Source organism: Hemicordylus capensis, chromosome 3, assembly GCF_027244095.1.
Source record: "Hemicordylus capensis ecotype Gifberg chromosome 3, rHemCap1.1.pri, whole genome shotgun sequence".
NCBI classification, from domain to species: Eukaryota; Metazoa; Chordata; class Lepidosauria; order Squamata; family Cordylidae; genus Hemicordylus; species Hemicordylus capensis.
Genome location: NC_069659.1, coordinates 115,813,081 through 115,836,015, shown reverse-complemented (window position 1 = coordinate 115,836,015; position 22,935 = coordinate 115,813,081). Strand labels below are relative to the sequence as shown.

The 22,935-nt window shown below is 45.8% G+C and overlaps 1 protein-coding gene across 1 annotated transcript; it reads left to right on the top strand.

Annotated features, from left to right (window-relative positions):
* Positions 1-224: 224 nt before the first annotated feature.
* On the top strand, positions 225-19,786 carry LOC128351248 (uncharacterized). The gene is made up of 4 exons (XM_053310630.1): positions 225-353; positions 8,784-9,001; positions 12,032-12,160; positions 18,436-19,786. The coding sequence occupies exons 2-4, from the start codon at positions 8,855-8,857 to the stop codon at positions 18,805-18,807; spliced, it is 648 nt and encodes a 215-aa protein (XP_053166605.1). The 5' UTR covers positions 225-353; positions 8,784-8,854; the 3' UTR covers positions 18,808-19,786.
* Positions 19,787-22,935: the final 3,149 nt, after the last annotated feature.

Sequence of the window (22,935 nt, the reverse complement as noted above, 5' to 3'; positions counted from 1 at the left end):
CTTCATTGTTGCAACAGAGGGAACAATTCCAGGGCCCTCCAGGCGCAGGAAGCAGTGGTTGGTAACAGTAGTGGGGCCAGCACTATAGGCCTCCGATGGAAGTCATGGAGCACAGCTGCAGGGAGCGGCCTTTGGGCTAGAAGCAGCAGTGGAGTCAGCACTGGAGGCATCTGAAGGAGGCCCAGAGAGATGGCCAGGAAAAGTGGCCTTCGGTCTGGCAGCAACAATGGGGCCAGTGCCTGAGGAGCAGTGCAGCTGAGAAGAGCTGCTGATGGTGGGTGGCAACAACTGAGCCAGCAAGGGAGACCTCGCGAAGGCAGGAGTGACCCAAAGCAGCAACGATGACTTGAAAGGTAAGAGTGGGGGTGGGGGGTTTCGATAAGCATATTGGAATTATGTTTAATTCCACACTGATAGCTGGGAGCGCAGTCAGAGTTCCGACTCTTGGAGGTCCTCTCCGATCAGTTGCAGAATTATTGCTGATAATACTGATAGCGGGACTATTCATCCAATATGTCTATTAGACCTATCCAACTGCACAGGCTTAGTAGATAATAGATGGTAGTAGATACCATCAAATTCCCTTACCGCAAAGGTTTTGTATTTGTAGTCAATAGCAAACTGAAGATTTGCCCCATTATTTGCTTCACTGTGCTCTGTATCTATCAATGCTAGAGAAATGTCTAAAAGGGGGGCTGTCCTTTCACTAGTTAAATTCAGTGAAGGGAAAAGTGGTTTTTCTCTTATCAGACCAAGATGCTGGGATGTCCCAGTGTTTAACTTCATACCCCTTGGCTGCCCTAAAGATACAGGCTAATTATTTGGAGACTATGGCAATTGACTGTATGGGGGGGGCCTTTCTATTTAATGGTTTGGGTTTCGTACTACGTTCTATCTAATGGAGTCTGGCTGGTTGTTATTTTATTTGGCCCAAAGGCATAATGAATAAAATTTGCATTACATTACAACTTAGATGTCAATTCATATGAGAGTTCATTCTTCTTAATATTTTTTTGTCCTTTTGGTTCTTTGTGTTTATAATTTTCTAACAATAACCTTTTCTAGCAATAATTTTCTAATAACAAGGCTTCATTTTGGAGCTGTTTTTCTTTTTCTTAAAGAATTGTTTGAAGCTTCATTACATGCATTTGATTGTGATGTTTCTTTGTTCCTTACAATACTTATTAAACATGCTCAGAGTCAGGTTCTTAGCAACACAAGAGGCATACATTTTTACTTCTAAGCTTCATGTCCCAAAGCCCATCATTTTTGGCTGTTCTCTGCTGGAAATGATCCTTACAAAAGAGATGACTTTGAACTATAAACTGGATGATTAAATAAGACTGGAAGCAAGGAGATTTTTGTAGCCCCAAGGACTGTTCTGTGTGCTGAGCCAAGGTGGTCATAACTTTGATTCTCACTTGCTTTAACTTTGTTTTCCCTGAATCTCTTTGCTTTTTCTATCCATAAAGGCAGCAGGCACAAACATTACAGAACACTGTGCTACCTTTACAAATGTAATAAGCCACCTTCGCACATAATGCCAAACTGAAGGTGAACAAGCCAGAGGTTTCATTTATGGACATCTGAATGCATGAAACCGTGATTTTGTCACACAAGCAACCCAAGCTTTTTCAAGCTGAAATCATAATCTGAACCTTCAGTTTGGAGTGAGTTGTGCTGCTCCAGCCTGAGTTTTATTTATTTTTATTGTTAGATTTACGGTTTGAGACCGTAACCTGGGTTTGGTGCTGTGACTGCTGCCAAAACCCTAGAGGGCAGCTCATACCAGCTCAGCAACACACCAGCTCTATGCCCGCTGCACTTCTTGCTGGCTGCCTCTCCAAGCACTTGCCACACCCTGGCTGTCTCCGCACTCCTTCAGCTGTTGCCCAGCAACCGGGATGCTGCATAGCCAGGTCCCAAGCTTCAAAGTATGCCAAGGGGAAAAGCCACATTGCAGGGTCCCCACTTTCCACTGTGTCTCATGTCCCTCCCCCCCCCACCGCCGCCTTGGGCAACTTGCAGGGAAAGGGGATGGGATGACCAGATGGGCACTTTGTAGAGAGGTTGCCACAAATCAAGTGATGAGGAAGTATTTGCACAAGCACATGGAGTCTAGGTGGCACCACAAAATGGGCAACCCGGTTGTTTCCCAACAAAGATAATGCATGCCAGGAGAGTTATACCTGGGGTCTGGGTTGAAGGGCAGCCCCTGGAATTCTTAACTGGCTCTTAGTAGGCAAAGGAGGGCCCAGTCCCTTCCCCTTGGGTGAAAGCATGAAGTCTCTGGCATTACTCATGAGAAGAACTGTCTTGGAATGCATCGAGTTGATATTTCAGGGGCTAGATCATGAATAATGTGTGACAACGTCCCTTCTCCCAAGGACTGTTCTCTCATGGGAGTAGCAGGCCATAGAGACATGCATGCGGGTCAGAGGGCTGTTGCTGCCCAGCCCCATTGCTAGATCCATGCAAGCCCCGGGGAACAGTACCACACTGACACCTTTCCAGGTCGCAGTGGCTGGCAGGCAGCAGGGACAAAAGCGCTCACTCTGGCAGTCTGGTCATCACTTGGCACATATGCATAGTGATTTTTGCCCAGTATGGCCACCTGGCTTGCCAGGGATCTCTGAAAAGAGGGGATCTCCTCATCTGCAATTCCCCCTGGCAGCCGATCTGCACACATTGCAACACTGGTCCCAGCCTGAAAATTTTGAATGTGTACTGAGATCTATCCCAGATCTTTCCAGTCTAAGCCCAAATGGAAATGATCAGAAATATGGAGTGGCCCAGATTCCTTGGAAGTCTGTGGAGGCTCAATGTAGAGGGGAAGGTGAGAAGTACGAGTTCTGTTTTAAAACAGATATACTGTGTGGGGGGGGGGCACATCAGTGGGGCCATGGTGCCTCTGGTCCTCCCCTGTGAACTGGCCCTCTCATGAGAGGGCTAATCCCTGGCCAGCAAGCTGACACAGGGGCAGTAATGCGTTGGTGGGTTCCTGGACTGCTTTGACCAGGTCTGCCATCACAAGAGCATCCTTTGTCACAGTGGACCAGACCCCAGGAACCTTTGCCTGCCTTCATATACATATCCCCTCCTAGGAAGTTGTCATGATCCCTTCCTGGAGTGAAAGAGAAATTATGCCCCTCTCCATACTTCCAGTACCAGTAATTGTACTTTTGCGAGACTGCAGGGCTCTTCCAAGGTCAGTGGTGCCAGTGTTGTGAGGAGAAGGGTTTAAAAGTCCTTTATCTGCCAATGGTGGCCAGCCAATGCCAAAAAGGCATGATCACACTGGGCAGGCCCCCTTTAAGATCATGGGCAACAACTGCCACCTTGCAGATGTGCTGATGCCTTGCCTGCAGTCTGATGATGTGAGTGCTATGGAGCTAGCTGAGATATGGCCTTGGTGGACCAGGGAGAGGGAGGGTCTCCTTTGACCTGAAACTGGAGGTTGCCTGACCCGGGTTGGAAAATCGTCTGGGGGATGATTCCCAATTTCATGTATTAAAAGGTTCATCAACCCACAGTTTCACACTATGTCCATAATGGCCCACTGAAATGTAAATTCATTAGGGTAGCCATGAAAGCATAAGGTGCATCCACCTCACATGCTGTTGTATGTATTGCTACATGGCTGTCCTTACAATGACTGTCCTGCTTAAGACAGCACCAGTGTTCCCTCTAACAGAGATTCCCAGATGTTGTTGACTACAACTCCCATAATCCCCAAGCAAAAGCCATTGCAGCTGGGGATTCTGGAAGTTGTAGTCAACAACATCTGGGAAGATGTTAGAGGGAACACTGGACAGCATTGGCAATATGCCCTTAATTAGGAAGATGAGAAGATGGGGAAAGGTCCAGTAAATTTGGATGACTTCATGGAGGAGAGGTCTATCAATGGCTACTAGTCAGAGGGTCCAGTAAATTTGGATGACTTCATGGAGGAGAGGTCTATCAATGGCTACTAGTCAGAGGGCTGTGGGCCACCTCCAGCCTCAAGGGTGTGCCTCTGAGTACCAGTTGCAGGGGAGCAATGGCAGGAGAGAGGGCACGCCCTCATCTCCTGCCTGTGGCTTCCAGCGGCATCTGGTGAGCCACTGTGCGAAACAGGATGCTGGACTAGATGGGCCTTGAGCCTGATCCAGCAGGGCTGTTCTTATGTTCTTATGTTTCTTATGTTCTTAAATTTGAAGGATCCCAGAAGGCACAATGCATCTTTGAGGGTCCTTCTCAGTGGAGTCCAGATTACCCAGAATCAAGGAAGGATACACAGAATTTTGCTTTCATTCCAGTGGTGTCCCCAGGTGTAGCACCTTACCTGGAGGGAGGGAGGTGCTGGGGACACCACTGGAATGAAAGAGCTTTCTCATGGGACAAAGTAAAAGTAGTATTCAGAGATATAGTTAATTGAGAGCTTAACCTCTGGTGACCTTCTCTCATCAGTTTTTTCCCAGTTGGAGCCTGTTTACTTGGACTCATCAAAGCAAATGAGACCTACTGAGAACTGCCCTGGCCTCCATTTTCCACCACTACCCCCATCCTCCCAGCCAGGCTCCTGCTTTCTCTGCCTTTCATGTGATATTGCTCCCTTCTGTATCTCTTTCTACCCATCTCCAGTCCTCTCCTCCTCCTCCCCTCAAACTGCCAAAGGTACAGTCCATAGCAAAGCTTCACCAACACAAGCATAATACGCTATAAGGCAGAACACAAGAACTGCCTTGTGGATTGCAGGCCTAGTATCCTCAGAATCTGTTGGGCAGCAAAATGGCCCTGCACACAGGCCAGGAGCTGGTTTTTAGATAGAAATTGGATGCCTCTAGTATGCAGAAGTGTATTTTTCTGTAAAACAAAAGAAACACAAAAACAAACCAACACCCAATTTCCAGACAATAGCTATTTGAACTATATTTGATGCATCCTTAATTGTTTAATTTTGCTATAAGATTCTGAAAGGAATGCTCTAGGAAGATGGCAGTCTGCCCATACATCCCCACCATAACTCAGAGGTGTGAGTAGTCGCCTATGAAAATGTGGACCAGATTTGGGCAGTGCATCGTTCTTACTGGACCTCGGGGCCCAAGTACAAGGTGCCACACTTTGAGGGCCCTTTGCCTTCTCCATCAGCACTCCCAAGTCCCAGTGAGCTGGCAGCTGCCAGCCATAACTTGCACTCTGCTGGGGACACAGAGGATTCTGCTCTCCATCCCCAGCTGAGGAGCATGAGTTGCAACTCAGAGAGATGGCTGGCCATTGCCATCACACCTCAATGCTACCACCAGCCAAGGAGCATGAATTGCGGCTTGGAGAGGCAGCTGGCCACATCCAGCGTACCTCTGAGTCCTTGTCCCTGGCTATGCACAAGATGAGTTGCAGCTTGGAGAGCTAGCCGGCCCTTGTGGCATGCCTCGACCCTGTTCCCAGCAGAGGAGTATTAGTTGTGGCTTGGAAAGGCAGTCATCCACTGTCAGTGTGCCTCTGAGTCCTTGTCACACACCCTTGGACCCGCCGTGGCTGCGGGCAAGATGAGTTTCAGTGGGCGTGGGAAGTTAGGCGGCCACTACCAACATACTTCTGAATCCTTGGGTCCTGACTGCATGTGAGATGAGCTGTGGCTCAGAAAGATGGCCGGCTGCTGGCAGTGCACCTTCAAGTCCTTGCCACACTCTGGTCCTTCCTTGCTTTGGCTTGCCAACACTGACTGCATCACATCAGTGATAGCAGAAAGTGGCAGCATGGCTGCAGCAGCCCCAGAAGACTCCTTCCTCTCCTCTCCTCTCCCCCTTCCTCCCACTTGTCTGTCTCTTTCTCTACTTCCTTCCTTTCACTCTTCTTTCCCTCCTTCCACCCATTTTTCTTTTTCTCTCCTTTCTGTTTCCCTTTCTCCTCTTTCTTTTCTTCTCTCTCTCTCTCTCTCCTGCCTGTCTTTCACTTGTATATCTCCTTCCTTCCTTCCTTCCTTCCTGTTGTCCACACTGTTCTTCCTCTGTGCCTGTGATTTGCAGCAGCTCTCATTCCAGCACACAGTACACCTATTCACAGGACACGAGCTGCCCGAGTTACCAGAGGCAGTTTGTGTCCTCTGGAGTGCCAGGAGCCCTCTGCTCCCAACTGCTCCAGACCTGGGTAGCCCAGTTTTCTGCAGAAATGGAAGGAGAAGTTAAAGAACAGAATGACCTGGAAAACAGAAGTAAAATAACCATCCCTTAAGCATTTTGAAAAAAGGGATGATGCATTCAAATTACTTCCTCAAAAACTTCACATCAGAAATTATATTTCTTTCTCATCTCTGGAGGGATTCGGTGATTTTTCCTGGGCTTAGCATGGAAGATATTAGAGTAAATTTAATCCTTTGAGGCAAAGCAAAAACAGATTCAAATCCCGGTTCTCCTTGGCTCTATTTTGTCTCTGACAAGAAAAGGAATGATTTCAATTTCTATTCTATTTAATGAAATCTACTATAGTTCAGTATGGTACACAAGGCTGATTTTCATCTGTATAAAATATCGAATTGTATCACTTCAGGGTTTCAGCATTTAAGAATGAGCTTTGAAAGTTTAGACATTTTGAATATTTTTAAAGAAACCACAGAAATATTAGATTTCTGAAAAAGGAGGCAAACATTTCAAAATGCTTTCCATTTAAACAACAGGCACACCTTATGATTAAGGGCACAATCCACCAAAATCTAGTTCTGACCAGGGACGCACCAAAGTAATTCAGGTGCCTGGACCACACAGCCACAAGGCCCCCCTGCCCCACACGAGGCCCCCCGAAATCTCTTTTGGGGGGCCCACCCTGCCAAAGCTCCGCTTTAAAAAAAAAAATGCTTACCACAGCTGAGGGGTAGCTGCGGGGGGGGGGGGGCGTAGCAGTCTTTCTCCCCCCCCCCAGCAGTGGCGGCAACCAGGAGAGATGCTGGACCTATCCATTTGGGCCAGCCTCTTTAAGAAACTGGGAGGCACACCTGCCCAGTTTAGAGATTGTCACAAGCCCGTGACATCACATCCTTTACTTTTTACGGTCAATCCTAAAAGGCAGAAGCTAACCACCACTTCAGTGTCTTCAGTGTCAATTCTGAGGCTGGTTGCTGTACCCGTTGTCACAGGGGCATAACAAGGTTGGAGTGAGCCCAGAGACAAGATTTTAAACACACACACACCACCCACTGTCACCACCTACCTCTCCTTCCCCTGGCCTGATGTCTTTACTAACTATCCCAACTAGTTGCACTTGCCAATTTTCACAAGTTACAGATGCGTATCTTGGAGTTAAAAATACCTTCTCACTTACAGTTGTTTTGGTTGAAGAAAACTCTGCTTCAGATTTTTTGCTCAGCCCAAACACAGTGAAATGGCCAGAGCCACGCACCACCACTGGTCCGGCGAGTGCTTCAGCAGCTGCTCCTCCAAGGACATGCGGGGAAAGCATGGGCCAGGAAGAGGAAAGCCGGACAGGCCAGAAACCGTGGCCGGCCGGGAAGAAGTGGCCATGTGGGCGGGCGGGGAGGGAGGGGGGAGGAAAGTGGGGAGTCAGGACCATGCAGGCGGGCAGGGAAAGTGTGGGCCAGGAGCAGGAAAGCTGGCCAGGCCAGAAACCATGGCTGGCCAGGGAGAAGCAGCCATGCAGGGAGTCAGGACCATGCGGGCGGGCTGGGAAAGCACAGGCCAGGAGGAGGAAAGCCAGCCCAGCCAGAAACCGTGGCTGTCTGGGGAAAAGCAGCCATGTGGGTGGGCGGGAGGAAAGTGGGGTGTCGGGACCATGTGGGCGGGCGGGGAAAGTGCAGGCCAGGAGAAGGAAAGCTGGCCCAGCCAGAAACCGCAGCTGGGGAGAAGCGGGCCATGCGGGCGGGTGGGGAGGGGAGAGCAAAGCGGGGACCATGCGGGCAGGTGGGGAGCAAAGCAGGGACTATGTAGGTGGACTGGGAGCAAAGCAGGGACTATGCGGGCAGGGAGCAAAACGGGGACTATGCGGGCGGGCAGGAAGCAAAGCGAGGACCATGCAGGCGCGTGGGGAAAGCACAGGTCAGGAGGAGGAAAGCGGGCCCAGCCAGAAAGGGGGGAACAAAGCAGGAACCATGCGGGCAGGGAGCAAAACAGGGACTATGCGGGCGGGGAGCAAAACGGGGACCATGTGGGCAGGTAGGCAGGGAAAGCAGGGACTATGCGGGCAGGCAGGGAGCAAAGCGGGGGCCATGCGGGCAGGCGGGGAAACCACGGGCCAGGAGGAGGAAAGCTGGCCCGGCCAGAAACCATGGCCATGGAGAAGCAGCCATGCGGGTGGCCAGGGAGGAGGGGAGAAGCGGGGAGTCGGGGGCCATGTGGGCAGGTGGGACAGGAAAGCGGGGACCATGTGAGTGGTGGGGGAGGGCGAGGAAGAGTGGGGGACCATGCGGGCGGGCGGGTGGAGAACAGGCTGGAAGAAGGGGAGAAGCAGCTGGGCGGGAGGAAAGAAGCGGGGACCATGCGAGCGAGTGGGGAGAGCCAGAGGGAGGAAAGCAGGGGGGCCATGCTGGCAGGCGGAGAACAGCCAGGCAGGAAGCGCGGGCCATAGGTCAGGGTCATGGAGACAAACACAATCTTCTCTTAGTAGTTTCTTAAAACCAACCACATTAGCCCCGCCATGTGCCTTCCCTCCTTCCCTCATGTGTGTCACTAACTAACCTGAGGACTCCTCCTGCTGCCGCTCCTCCTCTATGTCTTAAGTTGTCTTTCAGTCTCGAGAGTCTTCCTAGCTAGATTGATTGATTGTTTGTTTGTTTGTTTGTGAATCTGGGTCAGGGCAGTTGAGCTGATCATGTGACTTTCTTCTGGATCACGTGAGGTGCCACCAGGTGCCAGCCAGCCAATGGATGGGGAAGGAGGAGGAACCCAGCCCCACGAGGCAAAGGGTGGAGACAGACAACAAGGAAATACCAGCGCGGCAGTCAGAACAAGGGAAAAAACATATTTTGAAATTGAAAAATAAAAATAAAGAAGTTATTCACAAGGAAGCTCAGGTAGGCACTGTTGGGAATTCTCTGTGGTGAGAGAATCCCTTTCTCAATATAGCAGAGTGCACAGAGGCACAACACAGCGGTAGATTAGTTAGGCATGCGTGTATGCTGAGAGTAAAGTAACTTGGAGCCAATTCATAGTTCCAAATCAATATATAAGGCATTTATTAAGGAACTCCATTCTAGATAGGAAAGTGAGGAGTTAGGATCTCTAATCTATGTATCTAGCTGGGTGCAGATGGATTCTGCATCTTCTCTGCACATATGGTGCAGGGAGAGAGGCTTGCCATGTTGCAAGGTAGAAGGGCAGGTAGGGAAGAGAGAGAGGAAGTGAGTTGCTGGAAGGAAGGAAGTCCCTGAGATCAGCAACCTACATTCCAAAGGGATAGTGTCAGAGCAGTAGAGAAGAGATGACCAATGTCTTGACCCTCTAGCCCTCTGACTCACTAGTCTGTCCCCCACTGTCTGAGACAAGAGACAGCGCAAAGTCCTTAACTTCCAACAGGCGCTGGGTGGGGGAGACCCTCCGAGGGGCCCCCTCAAGGCAGGGGGCCCTGAGACAATGGCCACCCCATGCCTATTTATAGTTACGCCCCTGCTTTGTCATTAGTTTAGTCTTCTTTACATTTAGTTGTAGTCCCATTTTTTCCACTGTGCTCCTTGATTTTCATTACTTGAGTTTGCAGATCATCTGCTTTCTCAGCTATCAGAGTGATGTCATCAGCGTAGCGCAGGTTATTGATGTTTCTTCCTCCAACTTTAAAACCACGCTCATCTTCTTCCAATCCAGCTTCTCTTAGTATATGTTCAGCATATAAATTGAATAAAGAAGGAGAAAGTATACAGCTTTGTCTTACTCCTTTGCCGATCTGGAACCAGTCTCTTTCACCATGTTCCGTCTGGACTGTGGCTTCCTGTCCTGTGTATAGGTTTTTCATGAGAAAAATGAGATGTTCTGGGATGCCCGTTTTCCTAATGATATTCCACAACTTGACATGGTCGACACAACTGAAGGCTTTTCTGTAGTCAATCAAGCACATATTGGAGCTATTCTGACGATCTGCAAAAATCGGGCTAGGAGAGCCTGGCCCGATTTTTGCAGATCATCAGAACCACCTGGCTCAGCTGTGAGCCCAGTGGTTCTAGAGAGGGTAACCAGCTCAAGAACCCCAGACCCAAAACCAGGTTTGTGGAGTGGGTGCTCCACAAACCTGGTTTTCAAAATTGTGAGTAGCCATGGCGCAGCATCGCGCTGCACCTACTCATGAGTAGACCCCCAGAGGGGAGGGGAAATGCCGCCTCCTGGCTCCGGGGGTCTCCCCAGTATGCCCTGCACACTTGGGGACTGGTCCTCCCAGCCCCCGCCACCTCCATCTCAGAGCTGGCAATCGTGGTCAGCTGATCCGGCCGCGCAGGGCTCCCTCGCTGCTCATGAGCGGGGAAAGAGGGCTTAGCCTGCTCTCCCCACTCACCCGAAGAAACCAGGTCTCACAGATTGTGAGACCCAGCTCATTGACTTCTTTTTGGTATGCTTTGGCTTTCTCAATTATCCAGCATGCATCAGCAATAATGTCTCTTGTTCCTCGGCCTTTTCTGAAACCAGTTTGAACATCCGGCATTTCCCTTTCCACGTAGGGTTGGCTCTAATCTGCGTTGGATGATCCTAAGCATTATTTTGCTATCTTGTGAAATTGAGGATATTGTGCAATGGTTTGTGCAATCTGTTAAGTCTCCTTTAGTAGCCTAAGTAGCCTCCGTCTAAAATGAGGTTAAGGAAAGGAGCTCTCCCTTCATTTATTTGATTGTGTGTCAGCCGCCGTGGCTTGCAGCTGCTGCTGGTACACTTGTGAGGAGGGAGAGAATCCCAACACTTGTGTGGTGCATTACTGGAGCTCTGGGAGGTGGGGTGATGCGTGGCTGTGCTTCCCTGCACTCCGACCCCCAGAGATGCAGGGAGCAGCCGCCAATCGTCTGGGCAGGTGATCCGCTAGCCCAAGGAAACAAGGACAATCAACTGTGGGGAGTGTGGGTGTAACCTGCTCTCCCCACAGACTGCCCCGGAGCTCTTCCCAGTGATCGTGAAAAGAGTAGGGATGTGCAAAACGTTTCGGGCACAGATCGATCTGTGCCCGAAACGAGCAATTTCAGGTGATTTGGGGCTGAACTGAATCACCCCCGATGCCCCCCGATATTTTTCGTGCCCGAGCCGAATCGTGCCCGAAAAATTCGGATGATTCGGGATGACGTCTCTTTGAATTTCCCGCCTTTTTGCATCCATTGATTTCAATGCAAAAAGGTCTGATGTGACGTCTGCTTGAATTTCGGGTCCCAGGGGCAAAAGAGTGGGGTGGGGTGGTAGTGCCTAATGGGTGGAGGCTACCACCCCAATTTTAGGGGAATTGGGCAAAGGGCTGATTTTGGAAGAATTTTTGAAGTTTTAGTGTCTTTGGGGCAGATTGGGGGCATAGCATGGGATCTGGGCAAAAAGAATGGGGTGGGGTGGTAGTGCCTAATGGGTGGAGGCTACCACCCCAATTTCAGAGTGATTGGGCAGAGGGCTGATTTTTGGGGAATTGTTGAAGTTTACACGTCTTTAAGGTTTTTCTCCATAAAGAAGCATTGAGGTGTCAGCAAATGTATAGCTTCACGTCGGGGGCAAAGGGGTGTCCTAGAGCAGTGTGGGGTTGGTGGTAGTGCCAGGTAGGGGCAAGGAAGTTACCTGAATTTTTTCAAAGGATTTGGGCAGAGGGCTGATTTGGGGGGAATTGTTGAAGTTTACATGTCTTTAAGGTTTTTCCTCATAAGGTATAATAATGGAGCTTTCAGCAGCCCCATAAGTGCACTTGGGGGGTGCTGGGGTGGCCCAGAGCGAGTGGTGGTGTTGTGCACATAGGGTGCCAACCACCCCCATGGGTTTCTAACCCATGGGGTACAGGGTTCTGTTGTTTCTGAGGTATTCTGAGTGAGGATTCTATGATAGCAAATTAGAGTGGATCCATGGTGTTTCATTGAAAATCTCATTTGCCTCCTCAGTGTAGCTGTAGCGGCCGAGTGGCGGCGCGCCTGCGCAGAAGCGGCCCGCCACATCGCCGCCGCACGCCGCCACCGAATTGCTGCCACCGCCGGCGATCTGCTGCCTGGGGGGCACCGCCTCCGGCCCAGGTATGTGGGGGCCGGGGGCGGCGGGGGGGCGCCATTTCAGGGCGCTTGCCCTGGGCGCCGTTTCCCCCCGATACGCCACTGAGAGAGAGAGAGAGAAAAGGGATCAAATTATTTAAGAATAGAGACCAATATTACTAAAATAACAATGTTAGTTATTTTGAATATTGTTTTAAATTACATCCACAATTTTCTGTGTTCTGGTTAAATTTCCTGTAAATGAAACATATTCAGAACTTTAATGTATGTTACTAATTGGGCGGTTACCTATTTCCAAAGGTGAACCAAAAAAGAGCAACCATTTGAAAAGTAAAAATGCTACTTCAAGCTGAGACTTCTGTAATGCCTCTGTGGTGATGGAACTGAAACTAACAGCAACACTTCTAAGAACATCAAAAGGATCCTTTTGTAACAAACAAACAAACATATATTTATAGATACTCTTCCATAATATAACTTCTCCCTTGAAATTCTTAGAAAAATGACTTGTATTAATAAATCCATAGCTTTTCATATACTTCAAATAAAAAGAAAGAAAGAGGGAAACAAAACAAACAGAAAAACAAGGGGAGAGAGAAAGGAGGGAGAAAACAAAACAAAACTCAGCAAGCCCCCATGGAACAGACTTTCTCAAAAAGTTTAAAAATATAAATTAGAAATATTATTAATATATTGTAACAACAATAATTAATATTATCAGTTATTATCAATTATCAGTACCGATAATTGTTTATTATAATATCAGCATTAGTGTGTTGTAGCACATTAATGTTAACATTACTAATGTATTACAAGCCAAAATTTAGTGAACAAACCAACATACAAAAACAGGGGGGGGGAGTAGAAATATACAACAGGAAACTTCAATCTCCCTAGTAATAATATTTGAAAACTGGTAAAAAGGTCCAACCTCTAGTATAGAACCATATTCTCCTGCATTAAATCCCTTCATTAAAAAATTCTTCTTGAATTTAAAAACTGGCTAATCTGGTTAATACAAAGTGTATTAATCATAATAAAATAATTGCTTATTTATTTCTGTCCTTCAGAACAGGATAACAACAACAACTTATCTTTAGGATATAACTAAATAAGACATCTCAGTTCTATCTCCCTCTTCCAAGCCTCATAATTATTATCACAGGGAATAAACACCAATCTTTATGGAACTAAGCAAGAGCTCTCCTTCAAATCCCCTCTTTCATGCATTTTTACGTAACTATATACAGGGGAAACCAATGACCAATCTTGGAGGAGGCCCTAACAGAATTCCCTAGAATTAATTGCCAAAGAAGTCAAACCAATTACAGTTTGTGAAATTAAAGATCATAATCCAGTACAAAGAATACTTTTAGAAGAAGTCTGAAGTTCAAGGAGATTATAAATCTGAATGTCCCAGATTTTCTATCAGGAACAGAATAAGCCAAGTCCCTAATATCTTATAAAGAATTGTATTTAATTCAAACTCCAGTTTTCTCAAAATACTCGAATATGCTCAAACAGGAGATTTATAATGTTTCCAGTTGTCTAATTTTTTTAAAAAATCCTATTAATTTAGAATAGAAGCCAATATTATTAAAATAAAAATTACAGTTATATGAGTACTGAGGCACCTAGTAAGACACAAAATAAGGACCATTTCAAACATTTAGATTCCATACATACATAAGGGCCATGCTGAGCTTCTCAATGTCTTAATATCTTCTTTGTATTGATTCAATTTTAATTTCAAATATGATAAGTAAGATATCTCAGTTGCAGTAAAGTCAATTTAGTGAAAACATATAACAATCTTGTCCCCTCATGAGGTAAGAAGTTGTAGATACACCTTGCAACAAGTTCTGTCTATTGTGAAAATAGAAGACTAAACACAACTATAACAGGATTAATGGGAGAATAAATTCCTACACTGAGAAAAACAGTACATTTTGCTAAAGGTCCTTCCAATTCAGAACAAGGAATGTGTCTCCGTAGATAATAGTTCCAAAAACCGCAGATGCTAATGAGATCCGGTAGGAAAATATGTTCTTCCACGTCGGTGGTGGGAGGAGGGAGGGAAGAGGAAGATCTGGACTCTTTACTATAAATCCTTCCAAGATAAAGAAGCTGAAACATTTTCATAGCGGAATAACAGAGTAAATAAAAAACCAAAATTTAAGTTACTTTAATCCAATCCTTTCCCTCGACTACTTAGAGATCTGAAATATCCAATTTTAACACCTCCAACGAAATCTTCCCAGTCTGACAAATAGAAATAAGTCAGCTTATGGCATTCAAATAACTAACTTATAAAAAATAAAAACCCAGATATCTTGTAAACACTCAGAATTCTTCTGAGCCCATCAATCACCATCCAGTCTATTCCTTACAGCAACCAAAAGAGAAAAAATAAAAAATCCTCCCACTCTGATAAATGTTGTAAATCCAATTAAGACGTAAACAAAAGAGTTGGGGTTTCAAGCTTGGAGGGCTTTAATTTCTTCTCTAGGAGGCTAATAAAGCAGAGTATGTCACTATATATGGCAAAAAGGCACAATTCAGAGGGTTAAGGCCTACTATTTCAGTCAGATTGTTTTAAGTCCTCCTAGGGATGTGCATGGAACTGGAACAGGTTCCATGCACGCCCAGGAGGGCGGGGGGGGGGGGGCTCTTTTAAGGGTGTTGGGAATTCTCTCTGGTAAGAGAAACCCTTTTTTTCATTATAGCAGAGTGCACAGAGGCACAACACAGCAGAATCTGGTGAGGCATGCGTGTATGCTGAGAGTAAAATAACTTGGAGCCAGTTCATAGTTTCAAATCAATATAAGGAGTATTTATTACAGAACTCCATTTCAGATAGTAAAGTGAAGAAGTAGGATCTCTAATCTAGCTAGCTAGCTGGATGCAGATGGATTCTGCATCTCTGCACACATGGTGCAGGGGAGAGGAGCTTGCATGTTGCAAGGTAGAAGGAATGGAAGAAGAAGCAAAGGAAGTGGCAGGAAGGAAGGAAGTCCCTGAGATTAGCAATCTACATATCAAAGGGATAGTGTCAGAGCAGTAGAGAAGGAATGACCAGTGCCTTGACCCTCTAGCCCTCTGACTCACTAGTCTGTCCTCCTATGTCATTGAGACAAGAGACTGCGCATAGTCCTTCACTTCCAACAAAGGGGAAGGGGAGGCACTGCCTACCTGACAGCCCCCGCCCCGCTGCTTTCCCCCTGCCAGCACTCTCATAAAAAGCGGGCACACAGGGCTGCAGTGTGACTCCCTGCAGCCCCAGTCAATGGCTGCAATGCTGGAAATGGCCACACACCCATTTGGGAATGCATGCATTTCAGCACACAATGCCAGAAATGCAATGCCGGAAATGGGCGCATGTGCGTTGGCCATTTCTGGGAGGGAAAGCGCAGGAGGAAGAAAGCAGCAGGGTGGGGACTGGCAGGTATGCAGCGCCTCCCTTGCCCTTAAAGGAACCCCCTGCCCTCCAAACCAGCTTGGATACTGGTTCACAGAACTGGTTCAGCACTCCCAGAATGGAGCACCGAAAGGTTCCATGCACATACCTGAATCCTACCCCTATTTTGTTGATAACACCATTCTGAAAATAATTAAATCAAGCAGGAGAACTGTGAGGCTTATGGGAAATTTCTGGGAAGAGAATCTTGGACATGGGTGTTAAAGCATTTGTTATTTTTAATTATCATTATTGTTTGTTTGTGTGTTTTAAGAAAAATAAAAAATAAAATACAGATTTAAAGTGAACTCAAAGTACAGATTTAAAGTGAACACTGCCATATTCACTGCTAAATAATCATGAGGTGGGATCACACTGTCACTATTACTTAATACACTTAATTTCATTTGAATACACTTAATTTCATTTGATTGTGTTTTTTCAGGTGAGGTGGGGGAGAATGTGACCTTATCTTAGCTGAAGATTTCACAGAGTTTTTGGTTCAACATGAGGAAGTTCTACCTTGTGGTTTGGGTTAGCTCTTCCCCAGAGTGTCTAATGAGATTTTCCTTTGTAAAACACCTAGAAATTCAGTAATGCGAAAACCTTTGGTTTAAGATGAGAGTTAAGATGCTGTCACTTGTTATATATTATATTTATATTTTCGCTCGTGCTCTAAAAAGTATGGAAATTGGAAGTTAAGGTGCCCAGTCTTTATAAGTCTTTTATATGATGATGGCCTTAGAATTGAGGCTCCATGCACCTACACTTTGCCTTGATTTTTCAGTTGGACATAGGGGTGGGGAGGGATGCATCCAGGCAGATATTTAATAAGTACAGTTTCCCTAATCACTCCCTAGAGATGCCCCTGATGAATTTCTGCCTGATGCATCAAGGCAAAGTGTAGGAACATGGAGCCTCATTTTATTGTGAACCAAGCCTGATTTGTATACTAGATATGCTCTGGAGCTAGCATATGAAATTAGGCTTATTTCATCAGTGTCACAAAGTGACCGGTTCTTTTATATGGTGACCATGTGTAGTCTGGGCACAAAGGTAGAAAGAAGATCAAAAACACTCCTAAATGATTCAGTGGGCTTTATTGAGTATAAAAGAATAACAGCATCAATCTGAGCAGAAAACAGACCACTAACAATATTTCAATCATAGCTAGCAACAACATTAATCCAGTGTTCCTAACTATCATATGTGTATGTATTAAATCTTCCTAAAGCCTAACATAATTCGGATATAGATGGGGCGGGGAGTAAGGAAGGTGCAGGAGGGGTGTGGTTGGGGAAATCAGGAATTAGTAGAGGAATGGGGGTCAAGAAGAGGGGTGAAGGGAAGAGGAATCCAAGACTGTGGAAGCAGCATACAGTATTACCAGGGTCAGAGGCTTGAGAGCGGTGAGGCTTCAGCTGATGAAGAGACTCTGGAGCTGGAGAGCAGAAACTGGAGCGATGCAAGCAATCAAGCAGGCTTTCAAGCGAAGCGGAGAGCGAGAGCACCATGGCGTGGGGATGCCTTGACTGCTCACTGTGCAGCAGAAGTCACCAACAGTTCTTGTCCATGGAAAGAGTTCCTGCTCTTAGTTCCATGACTAGCAGCAAACTCTGGGATAGCTCTTGAGCATAGATCTGCTGGTTAGGAAAAGCTTGCTAATTTGCCATGTCCAGAGACTCTTTCTTATAGTGGTTTCATCCTTTGATGTCCATTGAATCTCCTGGATCACAGAAGGTGTCCATTCCTGTTATCCTCTGGATATTGTCTTTTAATTATCGATATTAGTTCAAGATATTAGCTCAGTCAGGGACTGAGGACACAGTATCTGAGACACAGTATCGTGAGACACAGTATCTGAGTTCATCTCCTGTTAGCTGTTGTTTGGAAGGATATTGTTCTATTGTCATTCCTCACTGGTCATTTGCCTTCCTTGGTCCCAAGAATGTTAAAGTTCAGAGAAGTTAGTGAAAGAATCAGATCTATTTGTGTGAGACAGCAATTAATTACTTCTTGTGTACATCTAATCTAGTGTGTAATTATAACAAAAGAATGTTTAAAGTAACATCAAAAAGGGGTACATGTTTGAGGCTAGTTAATCAATACATTTGACTAAGGCAGAAGCATCCTGTCAGCGAGGTAAGTGGATTACCGGAGAGCAAGTTAATTTTAGCAGTGTGAGACTGGTAATCAAGCCTGACCCATTGTGTCTCTTGTGAGTTTCACAAACACTGATAAACAATGCTAGATTACCCTTGCCTTCACAAATCATTTACCAGGCAGTCGTGAGGTCTGGGTATCATATACTGGTTAGTTCATCTGAATTCAGGCATTAATTGATTCCTTAATAAAATGGAATCAGACACAGGCCTGGGTTCCATATAATTCTGGGTTTAAATGTTGGGGTCAGGGTCCCCAACAATTTCTGAAGCCATCATCATATAACAAACTGTACAAAGTATTTACAGCTTTCATTGTGCACAAGTTAAGATGGGCACCTTAATTTGCAATTTCTATACTTTTTAGAGCACAAGCGAAAATCTAAAGCATCTTAGCTCTCATCTTAAACCCAAGGGTTTTGGATTATTGAATAAAGCACCATTTGAGGTATGGATGTACACAATGTACACTCCATGTGAGGACAATATGCAACCATGTGAGGTACTGGACACAAATGGCATCTCCTCCTGAGTATGGCCTGAAAGCCCCACACATTCTCAAGCCACTCCTACAAGGAACACTGGCTAGTACAAACTGATAATTGCAGACTAACCTAATATTTTTAGATTTAAAAAAAAACACTTGTGTTACTGAGACATGACCTCGCTTTTGTTGACAGCGCAATGTTCAAGAGATGGCTGTTACAGAAAAGTGCTGTCAAAGGGAGTGTAAATCAGTTCCACATCATCTTTCTGGACTTCCATGTGGCAGGGAGACTATATCGCATCACCCACATGGAGATATGAATGAGCCATATACTTCTAGTGCCTGTGCATCAGCCCAGAAGAAGATGCACAATCTACCCTTTGCACATAACATTAAAAAATTCAGAAGAAGGTGCACAACTCACATGTTTCCTGATTTGGTACTTCTATGCAAAATGCAAAGTTTCTCAGGAGCACACGTGTTAACAAATACTCTTTGCTCCTCTATTTATGTATGGCAATGCATTTGTAAAGATCTCCAGTTTACTCCATGGACAATGTGGTAGTTGTTTTCAAATTAATGTACTGGTGCAATCTCGTTCAGAGTGAGTCTTGTTTCTTGTGATAAAAATACAAATAGCATAGTAGCGCTGGTTTTTAAAACCCCACAGTTATTTCATTATTGTAATGTTATGAGGACTTTGTGCATGCTTGATTTTTGCCCTCTTAGAATAGAATTTAAAGTTGAGCATTTATGAAGCATTTTAGAAAATTAGTCCATTTATTCATATCTAGAGGATCGTCATTTTGAGGGTGTCTGAGTTAATCACCCAGATGTTTTATATAAAAAAGGCAAATGACATTAAAAACAGGCGAAGGGCTTAATTAACATTCATATTGTCCAATACATAAACAATATCCTTTTGGCAGTCTATAGTTATATAGCATAAGCTCACAAGGTCACGACTGTTATTTAATTATTAAAGCAACCTTTACTATTTCTAACTAGAAATCTTGCTTTGTTATGACTTTTGTAAGTTTTAACATCTAGGCTAAATATAGGATGAATATGAACGAATAATGTAAACACAATAGGATGTACTACAAATGCATTTTTCATATGCATTACTCAGAAGTAAGTCCCATTTTGCTCAGTGCTTAGGATTGCAGCCTGAATAACCCTTAAATGTTATGGGCTACAAATGATAGACCAGGTTCACAGTCTGAGGGTGCTCATCGATCCAGCTCAAATGGCCTCTGTGGCTCAGAGTGCCTTTTATCAGCTTCAGCTGATACACCAACTGCGAATTTACCTGGACAGAGATAGCTTGGCCACAATTTCTCACGCTCTGGTAACCTCTCGCTTAGATTACTGCAGTGCATTGTACGTGGGGCTCCCTTTGAAAATAGTCTGGAAACTGCCGCTGGTACAAAATAGAGCTGCAAGATTATTAACTGGGACTGGACATTGCTGAAAAACAGTATATAAATATTTGTTGTTGTTGCTGGATCCCACATCATTCCAATAAAGTTTGAATAAGGATATCACCTGAGACATGCCAATCATCTATATATTTAATTCTCTAAGACGTAACCGTGGCTAATCCCATGCGTGGCAGCTGTTGCGAGAGTTCAGAGAGCTGCCGGATAGCCATGGGGACGGAGAAGACAACAGCTGTGGTGGCCTGCGGAGGTGGCTTGCCGGTGGAGCTGTGGTGGTGGGATGAGGAGGCGGCCAGTCAGCCGACGGGAGGAGGTGGCAGAAGGCGGGCCAGGCGGAGGTGGCTGGTGGGCGGGTGGGAAAGTAAGCGCCGGCTGGCAGGTGGCGAGAAAACAGCGGCTGGTGGGAGAAAATAGCTAGGCCAAACTAGAGGCACAGATGCTCCATGCCCGGCTCAGCTAGTATGTTATTTTCTAACTTCAGTGCACCAACCTGCAACTCACATTTACTCTGTGATTCCATTATTCACTCTTTCCCACACCATGTCGGTAATATAGGTGGATCATTCAAATGCAAGAGGCTGTCAGATAATTGTGGAGCTCATTATGGGACATGAGGAAGAAGACAGTTTAAGGTCAGGCTGGCAATCCTATGATCCTACCACAGTCCTCAGGGACATAATTGCACATTACTCAGAGTGCTTCAGGGGGAGGGGAAATCAGCTAAAACGGCTCCCTCCCTCCAGTGTGCAATCACATGCGCTTCAGAAGCAAGTATGCTACGACTTGCGGCCATGCATCCTTTTGCTGCATTTGTCAGGATGTTGGACCAGTGGGTTCAGGAAAGTCCACTATTTTGAGTGCTTTTAATAGAAAGGTAGTACAACATTTTAATAAATACATATCTAATTGCAAGGGTCCAGAAATAGTAGCTTGCTAGCCAAGCATTGTTCCATCACTTCCCAAAGACACCTACATCATCTGTCCTTCAAGTGCACTTCCACCACACAGATACCCAAGGGTCCACAGCTGCCAAATCCAAACCCACTATGGCACTGCAGCAATATTATATAGATGTTCAAAACAGACTGCAATTTCAGCAACATGGATGAAGTCATGTTTAACTCAGGCTTTAATAAGGTTAATGAACACAGGATGATTTTATTTATTTTTTATAATCTGTGATTTCATTATTTTTTTTACTATTCTTTCCTTTAAGATTTTTTAAGGATACTCCCCCCCAAAAAAATATATCTATACAATTTTATTAAAATTTCAAATATTATACATTAACATATTCTGGTATAAAACCCAAAATGTATGGAAAATATAGATTTTGGCAAATAAAGCTTATTTTTAATTCATTGTCTAAGCCACAAGTGTCAAACTCAATCAAGTGGAGGGTCAGATTTGATTCCGATGCACCTCCAGGGGGCTGCACATAATCTCGTGCCACCTTCCATCACCTCACACCCGCCTTGCATTCATCTTGCACCACCTTTAGTATTCTTCCTCCTGCCTCTTCCTCTCACTCTCTTCCTTTTTTCCTCCCTCTTTTGCCCTGCCATTTAAATTAGCTGAATGCACTACTTTTACATCAGAATATACATGGGAGAAATTTAAATTATTTTTGGAAGCAATTATAAATATCATTGTGAGAGCTTGGCCTCAGCTGGCCCTCAATCTAAAGATCCACTGCCACCAGTATAAGATCTTTGGCTTTTTTGATTGGTTCCATCCAAGTCACTGAACCCTCTATCTCTCAAAAAATATATATTAAAAACCCAGTAGTGCGGTAAATAAAGTGGGCAAGGACGCGTGAGAAGGGAATAAAGCCAGACAGGAACAAACGGTGAAAAATTCAATCAAGGGAGAGTACAATTTTAAAAGTATAAAAGAAACAAGCTTGCTAGCCTTCTCGTTTAAGGCCTAGCAGGTTCCAGTAGGCCCAGCTCCCTCACTGCCACTTCCCCCAGTAGCTTCAACCCAACCCTACTTTGCTAGTGTCCCAACCTTCCAGCTCACACAGCACTCTGCTTCTCAGCAGTTCTCCCCTTTTCTTGCTGTTCAATTCTCCCCTGTATACAATTTAGAAGCATCTTGCCTCTGAGGCTGGAGGTGGCCTATAGCCCTCAGACTAGTAGCCATTGATAGACTTGTGCTTCATGAATTTATCTTAACCCTTCTTAAAGCCATCCAGGCTGGCAGCTGACATCACATCTTGTGGCAGAGTATGCTGTAGGTTAATTATGTGTTGTGTGAAAAAGTACTTCCTTTTGTTGGTCCTCAATTTCTTGGCAATCAGCTTCATAGGATGACCCCTGGTTCCAGTGTTATGCAAGAGGGAGAGAAATTTTTCTCTATCAACTCTCTCCACACCATGCATACTTTTATAGACCTCGCTCATGACCCAGCCATGCAGAGGTCCATTGGGCATGTGCGGCGGCCTCCAAAATGGCCACTGCGATGGAAGGAAGGCCCAGAAAGGGCCGAAGAATCCCCGAACAGGGCGATTTTCAACATAATAGAGGTCCGGGGGGAGGGGGAACTTCCATGGGAACCCCCCCCCCCGCATACACACACACGTGGCCTCGGAGAGGCCCCCCGGAGGGTATAAGTGAATTTTTTTTAAAAAAAGTTTTCAGGGGGGGAAACCCAGGATCAAACTGATGGGGAGGAAAAGCGAACTGGCCTGGACCTGAACTGAACCTGACTAGCTGGTTTCATGCACAGCCCTAGTAGGCAGAGCCACTACAGGTCACTATAGTGGCACTACAGGGCATGCACGGAGGTCACTATAATGGCCTCCACACGTGCGCAGAGGCCTGAACCGGGCCTCTGCCAGCTGTGTCTACTCTGGGGGAGGCCCGGGGGTGGAGTGAACTACCGCTGCCCCAGCCACACACTCCCTGCGGCTACCGCCCTCACAGCTAGTGCAGCCACCAGCACTGCACTTGTAAGTAGTTACTTACTCCCCTCCCACCCGCTCTATGCTTAAGCAAGGCCCCCTGCCCCTTTACTGGTGAAGAGGAATCCTCACTGGATTCCCCTTGACCAGTAGAGCTCCAAACCAGTTTGAACCAGCACGGTTCGAACTCAAACTGGATCCTGGTTTGACTGGGCACAAAACTGAACCAGGCCAGGTTGGCTTGAATCCAGTCTGAATTTGAGCTGAACCTGCAAAACCGGTTTTGTGCACATTCCTACCTGTGAATCCCTAAAAACACAGACTGACATCACAGATGCTACAGGTA

Excerpts from the sequence above, each read along its gene's own strand:
- LOC128351248 (XM_053310630.1), top strand. The coding sequence starts at position 8,855 with ATGGGGAAGGAGGAGGAACCCAGCCCCACGAGGCAAAGGGTGGAGACA. Across the intron at positions 9,002-12,031 it reads TTATTCACAAGGAAGCTCAG|TGTAGCTGTAGCGGCCGAGT; the intron begins GTAGGCACTGTT and ends TTGCCTCCTCAG. Across the intron at positions 12,161-18,435 it reads GGGCACCGCCTCCGGCCCAG|CGCAATGTTCAAGAGATGGC; the intron begins GTATGTGGGGGC and ends TTTTGTTGACAG.